The following is a 13,391-nucleotide window of genomic DNA, read 5'->3' as shown; positions in this document are numbered from 1 at the left end:
CACCTCCAGAAACATTCCCCCGGGACACCTCCAGGAACATTTCCCCGAGACACCTCCAGAAACATTCCCCCGGGTCACCTCCAGGAACATTTCCCCGGGACACCTCCAGGAACATTTCCAGGCATGTTTCAGAGACACCTTCAGGGACATTTCGGGGAACCCTCCAGGGACATTCCGGGTTCCTGGGACAGCTCTGTACATTCTGGGTTCCAGTCAGCCACTTTCAGCTCCCCAGCGCTCACCGTGTCCGCCATGTTGGCTTCCTTTGTTGCCAGGATACGGGAGGGGCGGGGTCAGCCCACAGGAAGTACGTCAGTGCGGAGCTCGGGCTGGAACTTAGTGAGGGCGGAAGTAGTTTCTCGGTAACATGGCGACTGAGGTGGCTGAAACTTCAAGGAAGGTAAATACATGTTATAGGGGAAGAGAGGAACTGTATGAGGGGCCGGGGTTCGCACAGGATTTCGGGGATCCCACTGTGAGGGTGTATGGGGGCTCATTGTACAAAAGGGGGGTGACGACTCTTCTACTATACTAGCGGGTGAAGGGAGCTGAGGGGACTTATAGTACTACAATCTAGGGTGAAGAAGATGCTGGGCCTTATATTGGTTCAGTAGAGGCAGATGCTGGGGCTTGTAGTACTACAATAGAGGGTGATGCTGGGGCCTGTGGTAGTACCATAGAGGGTGATGCTGGGGCCTGTGGTACTACCATAGAGGGTGATGCTGGGGCCTGTGGTACTACCATAGAGGGTGATGCTGGGGCCTGTGGTACTACCATAGAGGGAGATGCTGGGGCCTGTGGTAGTACAATAGAGGGAGATGCTGGGGCTTGTGGTACTACCATAGAGGGTGATTCCGGGGCTTGTGGTACTACCATAGAGGGAGATGCTGGGGCCTGTGGTAGTACAATAGAGGGAGATGCTGGGGCTTGTGGTACTACAATAGATGGTGAAGGGGGTCGGTAACTGCACATTGTAGGCTGGCAGGGTATGATGGGAATCGGATAAAGCGCTGTCAGCCAATCAGACCTGTGATTGGTTACTGTGGAGTGACAAAATAATTACTCGGGCGCTTTGCAGCAATGTCTGTGTAGAAACCGTCACAGCACAGCAGCCGGATACATCGCTGTAGAATCCTTCAATGTGTGAATATGTTGTGACTCGTCATTCACTCATCATTCACCTGCCATGACCTGTGTCCTTTAGGAACCTCTAGAGGAAGAATCGACCTCTACACCATCAGATGATCTGTCCACGCTGAAGAGAGAAGAGCGACTGAGGAAATTCAGAGAGCTTCACCTGAAGAGGGTAAGACCCGTTTATAGCGTCCTGTGACATCGTGACCTCCGGGCATCCTAATGGGAGTCATATAATATATTATGATAGGCAGGGGTGGGCAACTCCGACCCTCCAGCTATGGTGAAACTACAAATCCCATGTGGCTGTCAGAGTCTTGCGGTGCCTCATGGGACTTTTAGTTTATAACAGCTGGGGGGAAGGAGTTCCCCACCCCGATGTAAGGTCTAAAACTTCTTCATACTCTCTGGTGCCATAATGGTGACTTTTCTTCCTCATGACAAACCTAAAGGTGAGTCAAAAATCTGACCTCCATCCTTCCCTTCAGTCTTCCGTCTGACCTCCGGCCTTCCCTTCAGTCTTCCGTCTGACCTCCGGCCTTCCCTTCAGTCTTCCCCTTCAGTCTTCCGTCTGACCTCCGGCCTTCCCTTCCAGTCTTGCACAGTTGTACCAGCTCCTCTCCTCTGAAATTGCTTCCTCTGATGTCACTGCACACTGTGAGCTTCTCACAATGTACATTAGAAGCTGCAGCAAGTCACATAGAGCCCGCCTCATTTCCTGGCTCGAGGACATCCAGCATCATCCTAGAGCTTTCCCCCCCCAGCCTGACTGTCCCTGGCTCCGCCCCTTTCAATCATTGTATTTCAGTTCTTACAGTCATGGAGGCTCAACATCACATGTCGGTGTTACCTAGGAAGGTCTGTATGTAAATAGAACCTGCCTAGGAACGCCCACACCTCCAGACTGAGATCCATTTAACAATGCATTTTGATATTTGAATAACTCCTCCCAAGAGCCGGCCCACTGCTTGTATCAGGACTGAGGGCTCCTTTTATGTGATCAGACAAGAATGAGCTTTCACTTTGGAACAAGCTTGTTGGTGTGCTGGGGAGATATCTCATCCACCTGACAGCTGGCAGTCGGTTGCTCAGATACCGAGTGCTGGGTGAACAGGGAGGTCCCACAACTTTCATACCTCCCGTCTTGTTCTTTTGTTCTTGGACAATCAATAGCTACACAGTGAAAAAATCCCGGCATGTACAAAACTAACCCTTGCACTGGGGCGCTGTAAGGGTTAAATACGCGTTTTGGTCTAGAGTCTAAAATGAAAGAAATATACTCACTTGATCTATGGTGACCTCTAACCTTTCTTTGGCATCCTCCCATTCAAGTGAATGGGTGCTATGATGTCACTGGTCCTTAGACTGTCGGAGCCCGGTGGAGAAGAGGCTATGGGGACCGGTCTAACAGCCAGGTTGAACTGAGGACCGGGTGAGTGTATCTTCTTTATTTTATACCCTAGACCAAAACGGGCACTTAACTTACAGTGCGGGGGTAGCCTCACTTCAAGGGTTAATTTTGTACATGCCCGAAGTCCTTCTTTCAGGAGTCTATGTGACCTGTGTGGACTGTAGTGTTTTGTTATAAAATAACGGACAAGTCTGTTCTTTTGCAGAATGAAGCTCGAAAGTTGAATCACCAGGAAGTGGTGGAGGAAGACAAACGGCAAAAGTTACCGAGTAACTGGGAAGCGCGGAAAGCGCGCCTGGAGTGGGAGGTGAAGGAGGAGGAGAAGAAAAAGGTAAGGACCGGGAAATCATTTATATGACGCTTTGTTGTGCTCGGTGTTCCAATTTATATTTGTTACATTGGATTCCAGGTGCTGGCTCATGTCCTAGTATTAGATTGCTGTGTTTAGACCCCTGCCATTTAAAGGAGATGTATGAGGCGAGTGATTTCCACTCATCCTCATAGTTAGAGCCGACCTGTGACAAAGAAGCTGTCATTCGTCTGCTCTATTGATCGGGAAGTGAGCAGAAACATGCAGCCGATCTGCTCACTTCGCGATCGTCTCCCTGCAGTGAGCGGCGACTGTCAGCGCTCCCCGCATGGATTCCCCCCTTCTCCAGTGCTGAGTGGGGGGCCGGACCGGGGAGGGGGTGGGCACAGATGGCTCTGCCTCTAGATAATCAGTCAGCTGTCACTCATGCAGCTGGGCGGATCTCAACGGTAATGTTGAGATCCGTCCCGGCTGCGGCGGTCTCGGTATAGCGAGTGCTGTAGTGTGAGATATACTGAGCTTTGGGTCGCGGGAGGAGGTTAGTATATGTACCCCTGTGACCCTGAAGAGAACTATGGAGGAAAACACTTACCACATAGTTCGCTTTTAAGTGTCATTACATCCTTTTGGAAAACATTCTATAGCACTATACTTCGTTTGCTTTCTGACCTGCTTTTGTGTGCAGGCTGTCATTTCTGCAAACGCAGCCATTCCAATCTGTGCGTTAGGGCTGCAACCAAATAATCGACAATAATCAATAATGAGAATAGTTGTCAACTATTCTCATTATCGATTAGTTGGTTGGATCCCCTAGCTCTCTCCTCCATGCTGGGAGGAGGGCACAGCAAGCAGTGGGCGTGGGCAAGTCAGTAATAATAATAATAATGTCCTTCGGGCTATTTCCTGTGAGCCCATTCTGTCATTTAGAAGACCCCCCTGTGGGGCAGGTCACAGTACTCCATGACTGAGCGCCACTCGCAAGTCATTACATGGGTGCCGCTTAGCCCTGGAACAATTACACTCAGCAGTACATCTCAGGAAATTAATCTCTCGGCTCTTCTCTTAGGAATGTGTTGAGAAAGGAATTGATTATAAGCGAGCGAAGTTGCTGGATATCAGTGCGGAGGAGGCAGACAGATGGGAGAGGAAGAAGAAGAAGAAGAATCCAGATTCGGGCTTTTCAGGTATAGTATCAGCTATTAATCGTTACTATTATAGTTATTATTATTATACAGGATTTATATAGCACCAACAGTTTGCACAGCGCTTTACAATATAAAAAAGACATTACAATACAGTTCAAGACGATGGTTTGGGTTTCTCAGAATGAACAGTTGTGTTCCAGGCTCCTCCCACCAGCTAACGTCGTTTTGAGGGGGATTTCTCCATTGTCTTCACCGCGGACATTTCTCTCTTGGTTTTCGGCACGGGTTTGGCATATTTTTTACCACTTATATTTTCAGAATAGACTTATGTTTTTTCTCGTTGCGAGTTACACAAGTTCAAGGTTCATACCTGTTGTAGGTGTTGGGCTTAAAGTTAAAGCTGAACTCCAGCCAGGAAGGATTTAATATTAGCAAGACCTTTGCTTACCTCTTCCAGAAACGATCTTCATTTTTTGTTTAACCCCTTAGTGACACATCTTCAGAAAAGGTTCCCGGGGACCTTACCAATTTTGCCCCTCTTCGCTATGTGTTTGTTTGAACATAATTTCCACCTTCCTTAATTGCACCTACACGTATTACCCTGTTTACCTGAAAATAAGACCTAGTTGTGACCATTCCCAGGGCCGGTGGTGGCATAAGGGGGAACTTGGAGAGGCAGGAGAGAATCAGCGGTGCCAGCGCTAGAGGAAGCGAGGCGGCAGTGGAGGGAGCAGAGCCGCATAAGCCGATGCCTCCTCTACAGCGCCGGCTCCTGTCACAGGCGGTGTGATACCAAATACACTCCGCCTGTGAGGAATCGATAGTGAAAGTGCGCTTCGCTCATCCTGGCCAGCGATTGGTTAGCAAATTGCTCTTGGAAAGGTGCGGCACCCCTGATTGCCCCGATAACCATATTTTCTCTAGTCACCTTCCAGGACAGCATTAGAGAGATAGGCTCCTCCCACCGGAACAGGAAACACATCACCCACACTTAAAATAAAAAGGAGCACAAGCCTAGCACGCTTCAGTTATTTTGTGTTTCCTCCGGCCGAGCAGGACATCGTAACGTTTGTTATTTTTTTCCTAGGCCTACGTGCTAGTGAGCAGGGGCTTCCCCCCAACATGGTACAGCAGAGGGTCAGTGGACCTGGGGTACCTATGGAGGGGGGCTTCCGGGACAGCCCCAACTGTCCAAGGAGCAATTAAGTCTATGAACGAGTGCAATATGGTATCCTTCGGTTCTTATGTTTTAACTGAAGCGTGCTAGGCTTGTGCTCCTTTTTATTTTAAGTGTGGGTGATGTGTTTCCTGTTCCGGTGGGAGGAGCCTATCTCTCTAATGCTGTCCTGGAAGGTTCCTAGAAACAGAGTTACCAGGTACGTAACTCCAATTTTTGTACATGAATAAGTGTGGATTGTTGTACATTGAAAACAAAAAAAATAAGACCTATCCCGAAGATAAGACCGAGCCAAAAAAAAAATATATAAGACAGTGTCTTATTTTCGGGCAGACACGGTATATAAATTTTTTTTTTTTTAAAGGGCAAAATGGGCTTTAATTTGATGTGACCTATATAAATTCTTATTTTATTTAATTAAAGAAATAATGAGAGAAAAAAAAACTAATTTTTCCCAGTTTTGCCGATAATAATCTGTCCATAATTAGTGTAGCTGACAAAGTATTTCATAATTATTTTATTGGTCCTGATTTATAGGGTATATCATATGTCTGGGACTTCACTTTATTTTGGCAGTTGTAGGTTACAAAATACAAGGATTGAAATACAATTTTAGAATGTGGTATGTTTGTCTCCTAACTTTAATAGCCTCCCCGGCGCTATATTTTCTTATTTCTTTATTAAACTTATTTTTATTTTTACTTTTTTTAAATGAAGGAGGCGACTAAGGGGTTAATTTTTTTAATTTACATGGTCTTTTGATACTTAGTATTCAGAGGAGATACCGTATTCTCCTCTCTTGTAATACACTGAAGCAGCTTGCAGCTCCACAACACAGTGTTGCCTATTCCAGTGATCACAGTGCTGGGACCCCTAATTTGCTGTTGAGGGTCTCCCTTGGACACCAAGGGACCCAGCAACAGCATGAACCCTATGAGTTCTGGTCCCTTCATGGAACAGCACTCATTGTACTGAAAGACTGTGACTGAATATTCCTGTCACTGGTCGGGAAGGGGTTAAAGTCAATTTTTCTCAGCATTCTGTGCCCCCAAACATGTCCCTTATGTCCCCTTATTAGTGCCATTTCTGCTCTGTTGGGTGGTCTTAGCATCCAATGTCTGTGTTCTCCACCTCCTGGGTTCTGCCGATTGTAGGGACTTCAGATGGATGTCTGGTATCTCTCCTGGTTTGACCTGGACTGTCGTGCTTAGTTGTTAGCTCTCAGAAATCGTGTTACAAAAGTTCATCTTATTGGTTTGGCCCTCCACAACAGTCCCAGTTTCTCATGTGGCCCCTTGAGAAATGGTCGTGTGCGCTTTGGCTGACTGAAATCTTGGGGGTCTCTTTGGCTGACTGAAATCTTGGGGGTATAATCTGCTCCACATGGCACATAACTCATTTCCAGCTATTCATGTGGTGGGCCGATCATCTGAAGGGGGTCACAGGGAGGGATGAAGGCCTTGTGCGGTCTGTCATCGGTTTCTGCCCCGGTGACAAAGCAAATGTCTCGATTGTTCTGTGGTCGGTGAAGAATTTTTCGTGTTGCTTTGGGATTTGATTGTTTACATGTGTTTTCTATAGTGTGAGATTAGCATGTTGTCCAGTAACACGGATCATTCGTCGTATGTTTATTTATAAGGAAACATTTGTCTGCCATATGGGGGGACACTTCCACTTTAATCTCCTTTGTACTCGTGCGGCTTTTGTTTTATATATCTATAACTGGAAAATCACGCAGGGCTTGGACAGAATTCATTGAAGAACATGTAAGGGGAATATTTGTGCTTTTATGGGATGTGTTACCTCTTCGTTGTGATTTTAAAGCTGACAATACGTGGATTGAATTTTGTCTGTTTTCTGCTGAATCAGCCCAAATTCAATCTATGGGCGGCCCTGCCGTCACCACTAGACATTTTCCACCTGATACGTTTTGATAAAAGTTAGTTGAACCGTTTTTCACCCAGCTTAAGGAGCTGGGTGAAAAACTTCACCCGAACAGTGACTGCAGCCTATCAGCTGTACTCATCATTTGGGTATTCTGACCACGGGTGCTGGCTGTCGGAATACAATACCGTATTTGCCGGCGTATAAGATGAGTTTTTAGACTTAAAAACATCCCCCGAAATCGGGGGTCGTCTTATACGCCGAGTATACAATACCGCTGGATGTGCGGTACTACTGCATGTACGGTAGCTTCGGCTACATACAGTATACCACGACGAGCGATGTATTCTATTAATGAATGCAAAGCCTGCTCGGATTTGCAGAGGTTGTGTTCACCGCTCAGCGTGGTATACTGTATGTAGCCGAAGCTACCGTACATACAGTATTACCGCACATCCAGCGGGCTGACAGATTAGCCTCCCTGGCGGTCTGATTATTTTTTTTCTTTTTTTTTTTTTTTTTTTTTTTTTTTTTACTTTTAAAATTTCCCGCCGGCTCCGCCCCTCTGCGACACGGACGCTCGCACGGGACGGAGGACCCAGCGGGGATCGTGGGCAAGGTAAGAGACTGTAATCCCGAGTGTGGCTCGGGGTTACCGCTTATGGTACTGAAAATAACCCCAAGCCACACTCGGGAATACCGCTACGGAGGTTAGTGGGTGTGTTTAAACATTATTTTGGGCTATACTCGTCTTATAGGACGAGTATAGACCAAAACCTATATTTTAACACAAAAATTAGGGGGTCGTCTTATACGCCGAGTCGCCTTATACGCCGGCAAATATGGTAGCTTGGATTTGGGAATCAAGTGATTTTTCTCTTGTTCAGGGCTGAGTGAGAACCTTATGGTGTATGGCCATTGTAAGTCTAAGACACACACGGTATATGCACATTTCATATCTCATGTGCTCAGTGCTATGACCTCAGAAAGATGAATTCTGGTTGTGGGTTATCTGTTGAATGAATTGGTGAATGAGCGGTGAATAATTCATTGTATGGCTTCCTAATGCAGACTCCCACAGCTGTTAATTTACCACTTTTGCCCCCTTATAGATTATGCAGCCGCCCATCTGCGCCAATACCAGCGGCTGACCAGACAGATCAAACCGGACATGGAGGAGTATGAGCAGGAACGGGAGAAACGGTGAGTGCCGGAAACTTCCTGAACGTCTTCTGTTGTCAGGTTTTCATTTAAAGGGAAACTAGATTGAAAATGTGTTTTCACAGAGAATACAATCTCACTGTTAACATGACGAATCCCAAACTATACGGTTCCAAGCAACTTCTGTGCAGCCACCGGCCAGGTGCTGATGTGGGTTGGGCCTCCTCCCTGTAATTGGGGGGCGCAGAGGGAGTACATGAATTTAACTGTAGAAGTCGCTTACTTTTTTCAATTTTAGCAGATCCTTACCTCAGAATTGAGTGAGTCCCTGATCTAAAATTAGTATGTTCACATCAGGTGTTTGGACTGGTACATATAGTGAAGCAAGGATTAGGAGGACAGGGATGGTAACCTCGGGCGGGCAGGGATGGTAACCTCGGGCGGGCAGGGATGGTAACCTCGGGCGGACAGGGATGGTAACCTCGGGCAGTGAAGCAAGGATCGGATTGACAGGGATAGTACCTTCTAGAAACGAGTCCACAATTGGAGCTTTCCTTTTTCTGTCATCATAGATCCCTATAAGCCAAGGTGCCCCCTCTGTGACACACACAGTGTGAGGAGTGTTGTCTGAGTCCCGCTCTCCTCTCAGTTGGAACACTAGTTCTGTGTTTTGTATATAACTTTCCTGTGATTGTCATATTTCATTTGTCGGACTCTAGAGGTGAAGACTTCTTCCCTACATCAGACAGCCTGTACCATGGAACGCACGTCCCGTCCAAGGATGGAGTGGAGAGAATGGTGACAGACCTGGAGAAACAGTAAGTACTTTTAACCATTTAGTCTGATCCATTGATCGCGGCTCTGCCTGCAGCCATGATGGGTTTATCACAGTTTATCTCCTCCAACCCATCAAGGAGTTTTGATATTTGCATAACTCCTTCCAAGTGCCAACCCATTGCTTGCATCAGGGCAGAGGGCCCCAGAGAGGAGTACTGAAGCAGGGTGCTGTGATGTTTTCAGGAAGCTATGTACAGCACCCTGGCAGCTCCTTCCTCCAGCCATGATCTGCCTGCCAGCACGGCTCTGCATTTCAAAAAGCTTTTATTGCTACTTGAACTGATGTACTGCAAGCCAAGGCACATAGTTCTCCACAGTAGACTTACAAAAAGGGCACAGCAGAACTATGCGCCCCCTGCTCCTCGGAGCTGTGCGCCCCCTGCTCCTCGGAGCTGTGCTCCCCCCTGCTCCTCGGAGCTGTGCTCCCCCCCCTGCTCCTCGGAGCTGTGCTCCCCCCCCTGCTCCTCGGAGCTGTGCTCCCCCCCCTGCTCCTCGGAGCTGTGCTCCCCCCCCTGCTCCTCGGAGCTGTGCTCCCCCCCCTGCTCCTCGGAGCTGTGCTCCCCCCCCTGCTCCTCGGAGCTGTGCTCCCCCCCCTGCTCCTCGGAGCTGTGCTCCCCCCCCTGCTCCTCGGAGCTGTGCTCCCCCCCCTGCTCCTCGGAGCTGTGCTCCCCCCCCTGCTCCTCGGAGCTGTGCTCCCCCCCCTGCTCCTCGGAGCTGTGCTCCCCCCCCTGCTCCTCGGAGCTGTGCTCCCCCCCCTGCTCCTCGGAGCTGTGCTCCCCCCCCTGCTCCTCGGAGCTGTGCTCCCCCCCCTGCTCCTCGGAGCTGTGCTCCCCCCCCTGCTCCTCGGAGCTGTGCTCCCCCCCCTGCTCCTCGGAGCTGTGCTCCCCCCCCTGCTCCTCGGAGCTGTGCTCCCCCCCCTGCTCCTCGGAGCTGTGCTCCCCCCCCTGCTCCTCGGAGCTGTGCTCCCCCCCCTGCTCCTCGGAGCTGTGCTCCCCCCCCTGCTCCTCGGAGCTGTGCTCCCCCCCCTGCTCCTCGGAGCTGTGCTCCCCCCCCTGCTCCTCGGAGCTGTGCTCCCCCCCCTGCTCCTCGGAGCTGTGCTCCCCCCCCTGCTCCTCGGAGCTGTGCTCCCCCCCCTGCTCCTCGGAGCTGTGCTCCCCCCCCTGCTCCTCGGAGCTGTGCTCCCCCCCCTGCTCCTCGGAGCTGTGCTCCCCCCCCTGCTCCTCGGAGCTGTGCTCCCCCCCCTGCTCCTCGGAGCTGTGCTCCCCCCCCTGCTCCTCGGAGCTGTGCTCCCCCCCCTGCTCCTCGGAGCTGTGCTCCCCCCCCTGCTCCTCGGAGCTGTGCTCCCCCCCCTGCTCCTCGGAGCTGTGCTCCCCCCCCTGCTCCTCGGAGCTGTGCTCCCCCCCCTGCTCCTCGGAGCTGTGCTCCCCCCCCTGCTCCTCGGAGCTGTGCTCCCCCCCCTGCTCCTCGGAGCTGTGCTCCCCCCCCTGCTCCTCGGAGCTGTGCTCCCCCCCCTGCTCCTCGGAGCTGTGCTCCCCCCCCTGCTCCTCGGAGCTGTGCTCCCCCCCCTGCTCCTCGGAGCTGTGCTCCCCCCCCTGCTCCTCGGAGCTGTGCTCCCCCCCCTGCTCCTCGGAGCTGTGCTCCCCCCCCTGCTCCTCGGAGCTGTGCTCCCCCCCCTGCTCCTCGGAGCTGTGCTCCCCCCCCTGCTCCTCGGAGCTGTGCTCCCCCCCCTGCTCCTCGGAGCTGTGCTCCCCCCCCTGCTCCTCGGAGCTGTGCTCCCCCCCCTGCTCCTCGGAGCTGTGCTCCCCCCCCTGCTCCTCGGAGCTGTGCTCCCCCCCCTGCTCCTCGGAGCTGTGCTCCCCCCCCTGCTCCTCGGAGCTGTGCTCCCCCCCCTGCTCCTCGGAGCTGTGCTCCCCCCCCTGCTCCTCGGAGCTGTGCTCCCCCCCCTGCTCCTCGGAGCTGTGCTCCCCCCCCTGCTCCTCGGAGCTGTGCTCCCCCCCCTGCTCCTCGGACCACAAATAGATAAACCCACTTGCTGTTGGTCTGAAATCATTTTAGTTTCTTGTAACCTTACAAATACTTTTAACTCTTCATTTTCCCATTCGTGTCCTAGGATTGCGAAGCGAGAGAAGTACAGCCGTAGACGCGCCTATAACGATGACGCCGACATCGACTACATCAACGAAAGGAATGCCAAATTCAACAAGAAAGCGGAGAGGTTTTATGGGAAATACACGGCCGAGATCAAACAGAACTTGGAGAGAGGGACGGCTGTGTAACCTCATTCCGCTCCTGCTTTGTAAATAGGAACTTCCTGCCGCTTGCATTGGATCAGCCATCATACTGACTGATGTGTGGACTGTGGTCTGTGTGTATCGGTGAGCTCATGCTTTTAGGGGATGCCTCTTTCTCTGCGTATACATAGATTGTTATATTTGCCAGGAAGTAAATCTGATGCAGCCGTCACATTTTAGGTGCCCGCTGTTCTATGTTTGTATCGACTTCAAAATGTACAAAACTTTGATTCTCACGAATTCTGCCCGGGAAGCTGGCTCCATGTTGTTTGGCCAGCTCGATTGTGATTGGCTGTGAAACCGGCCTCCCAGCCAATAAGCATCGAGCCGGCCAATCAGGAAGCCAGGAGGTGGGTCATTATCGTCGCCCGGCTTTCCGATTGCACAGGAAGCTGGCTCCATGTTCCCTTACGGCACTGCCGGTCAGAGAAAGTCTTCCTCTGATCGGAAGTTCCAGTATCGGAGCATTTGGATGAGTACTTGGTATCGGTGTATCCATAGTAAGTATAGTGGGTGGCCACATTGGAGGGGGTGAGTTCCATTTTCCCAATTTCACTTGGGAAAGTAGAATGACCCTTTCAGGTAAATTGAATGGATGTGATGACTTTAACACAGTTGCACTGTTTGCCGGATACCATAAGCAATTAATAAAACTCCTTTTATTGACTATCATGCTGCAGCCCTAACAAAGCAAAACTTCGTTCCAGTTTGGTTAAAAATAGCAACACAAACCGCAGCGACGTGCAATTTTCCATTGGCAGCGATGATCCGTGCTGTCCTATTTCTCATGCGATCCCAGATTTCCCTGGCAGAAGTATTGTCTTCATTTGGCTCCGGGAAGCCGCGGAGTGACATGAGCTTGTTGGCGTTACACAAGGGCGAGCTCTGAGCCAGATCTGTGGTTTATGGGAGCTCCCCGGCCTGGTGGGGGAGAGACTTATGGCACAGCCGCTTGTCCCTCAGATGACGGGCCGAGTGTTCATGGAAGCACGTGCCATCAATATTCATACTTTATCCATGTCGTGCTAAAGCAGGGGTAGCCAAACTCCGGCCCCCCAGCTCTGGTGGAACTACAAATCATATGAGGCATTGCAAAATTATTACAGCCACAGACATGACTCCCAAAGAGAGAGGCATCATGGGATTTGTAGTTTCACCACAGCTGGAGGACCGGAGTTTGGCTACCCCTGTGCTAAACCAACATCTGTGCGGGAAATGTGCATCTCCTTCCTGAATCGGATCGCCATTCCAGACGGCTAATGAACTGCAGAAGAGGGATTTATTGGACCAGATAGAGAGGAGCAGAACTACGTGTCCTCTTGGATCTTCATATGTGTGACTGCCACGTTTCTAGCTGTGTGGATCTGTATTTGTATCCTTCCAAACCCGTCCCGGGCGATGTAGATCTCTTTACATTTGTAGAAGCATCGCTCTGAGCAAACCATGTGACCTATTGTTCCCAGATGGTGGATAAGCTGCTACAACCATGCAGATCGGCCGAGGTCTGGGGCTCCCGAAGCCATGATGGAGAGCCCCGGGAGGAGGTGGGGACGCAGCCTTTTACTACGCTGGTCTATGCCAGAGATCAGCCGATCCAATATAAATTCCTCCACCGAGTCAACTTAACTCCGGCCAAACCTGCTAGGATGAATCCCTCCCGGCCATCAACGTGTTGGAAGTGCTTCCAAGACCATGCACGTTTCTTGGGACTGCCCCAGCATTCAGTCCTGGTATCAAGGCTCACTACCATTCCAATCACCCTGGAACCGAACATCTGTCTGGTGGAGGACCCGGCCACCACCGTGGTTGCCCTTTTGGACCTGATATTTTTTTTACGCTAGGTCAGTTATTTTAAACTGGAAGAAACCTCGCCCACCTACAATGCACGAGCCCACCTACTAATCAGTTCATCACTCTATCAATCAGTTCATCACTCTATCAATCAGTTCATCACTCTATCAATCAGTTCATCACTCTATCAATCAGTTCATCACTCTATCAATCAGTTCATCACTCTATCAATCAGTTCATCACTCTATCA

General features: G+C 50.5%; 1 protein-coding gene across 1 annotated transcript; it reads left to right on the top strand.

The window, feature by feature from the left end:
* Positions 1 to 367: 367 nt before the first annotated feature.
* Positions 368 to 11,398, top strand: SYF2 (SYF2 pre-mRNA splicing factor). The gene is made up of 7 exons (XM_018568954.1): positions 368 to 400; positions 1,205 to 1,306; positions 2,751 to 2,876; positions 3,922 to 4,039; positions 8,174 to 8,264; positions 8,942 to 9,040; positions 11,170 to 11,398. Exons 1-7 carry the CDS (start codon positions 368 to 370, stop codon positions 11,333 to 11,335), a joined length of 735 nt encoding a protein of 244 aa, XP_018424456.1. The 3' UTR covers positions 11,336 to 11,398.
* Positions 11,399 to 13,391: the final 1,993 nt, after the last annotated feature.

This window comes from Nanorana parkeri, unplaced genomic scaffold (genome assembly GCF_000935625.1).
Source record: "Nanorana parkeri isolate BGI_ZX_2015 unplaced genomic scaffold, ASM93562v1 scaffold1267, whole genome shotgun sequence".
In the NCBI taxonomy this organism is placed as follows: Eukaryota; Metazoa; Chordata; class Amphibia; order Anura; family Dicroglossidae; genus Nanorana; species Nanorana parkeri.
This window is presented reverse-complemented; position numbering and strand designations above follow the sequence as displayed.

Bases quoted from the DNA above. Each gene is read 5' to 3' on its own strand.
- SYF2 (XM_018568954.1), top strand. From the start codon at position 368: ATGGCGACTGAGGTGGCTGAAACTTCAAGGAAG. The intron at 1,307-2,750 runs GTAAGACCCGTT...GTTCTTTTGCAG, and splicing joins GAGAGCTTCACCTGAAGAGG to AATGAAGCTCGAAAGTTGAA. The intron at 9,041-11,169 runs GTAAGTACTTTT...TTCGTGTCCTAG, and splicing joins GTGACAGACCTGGAGAAACA to GATTGCGAAGCGAGAGAAGT.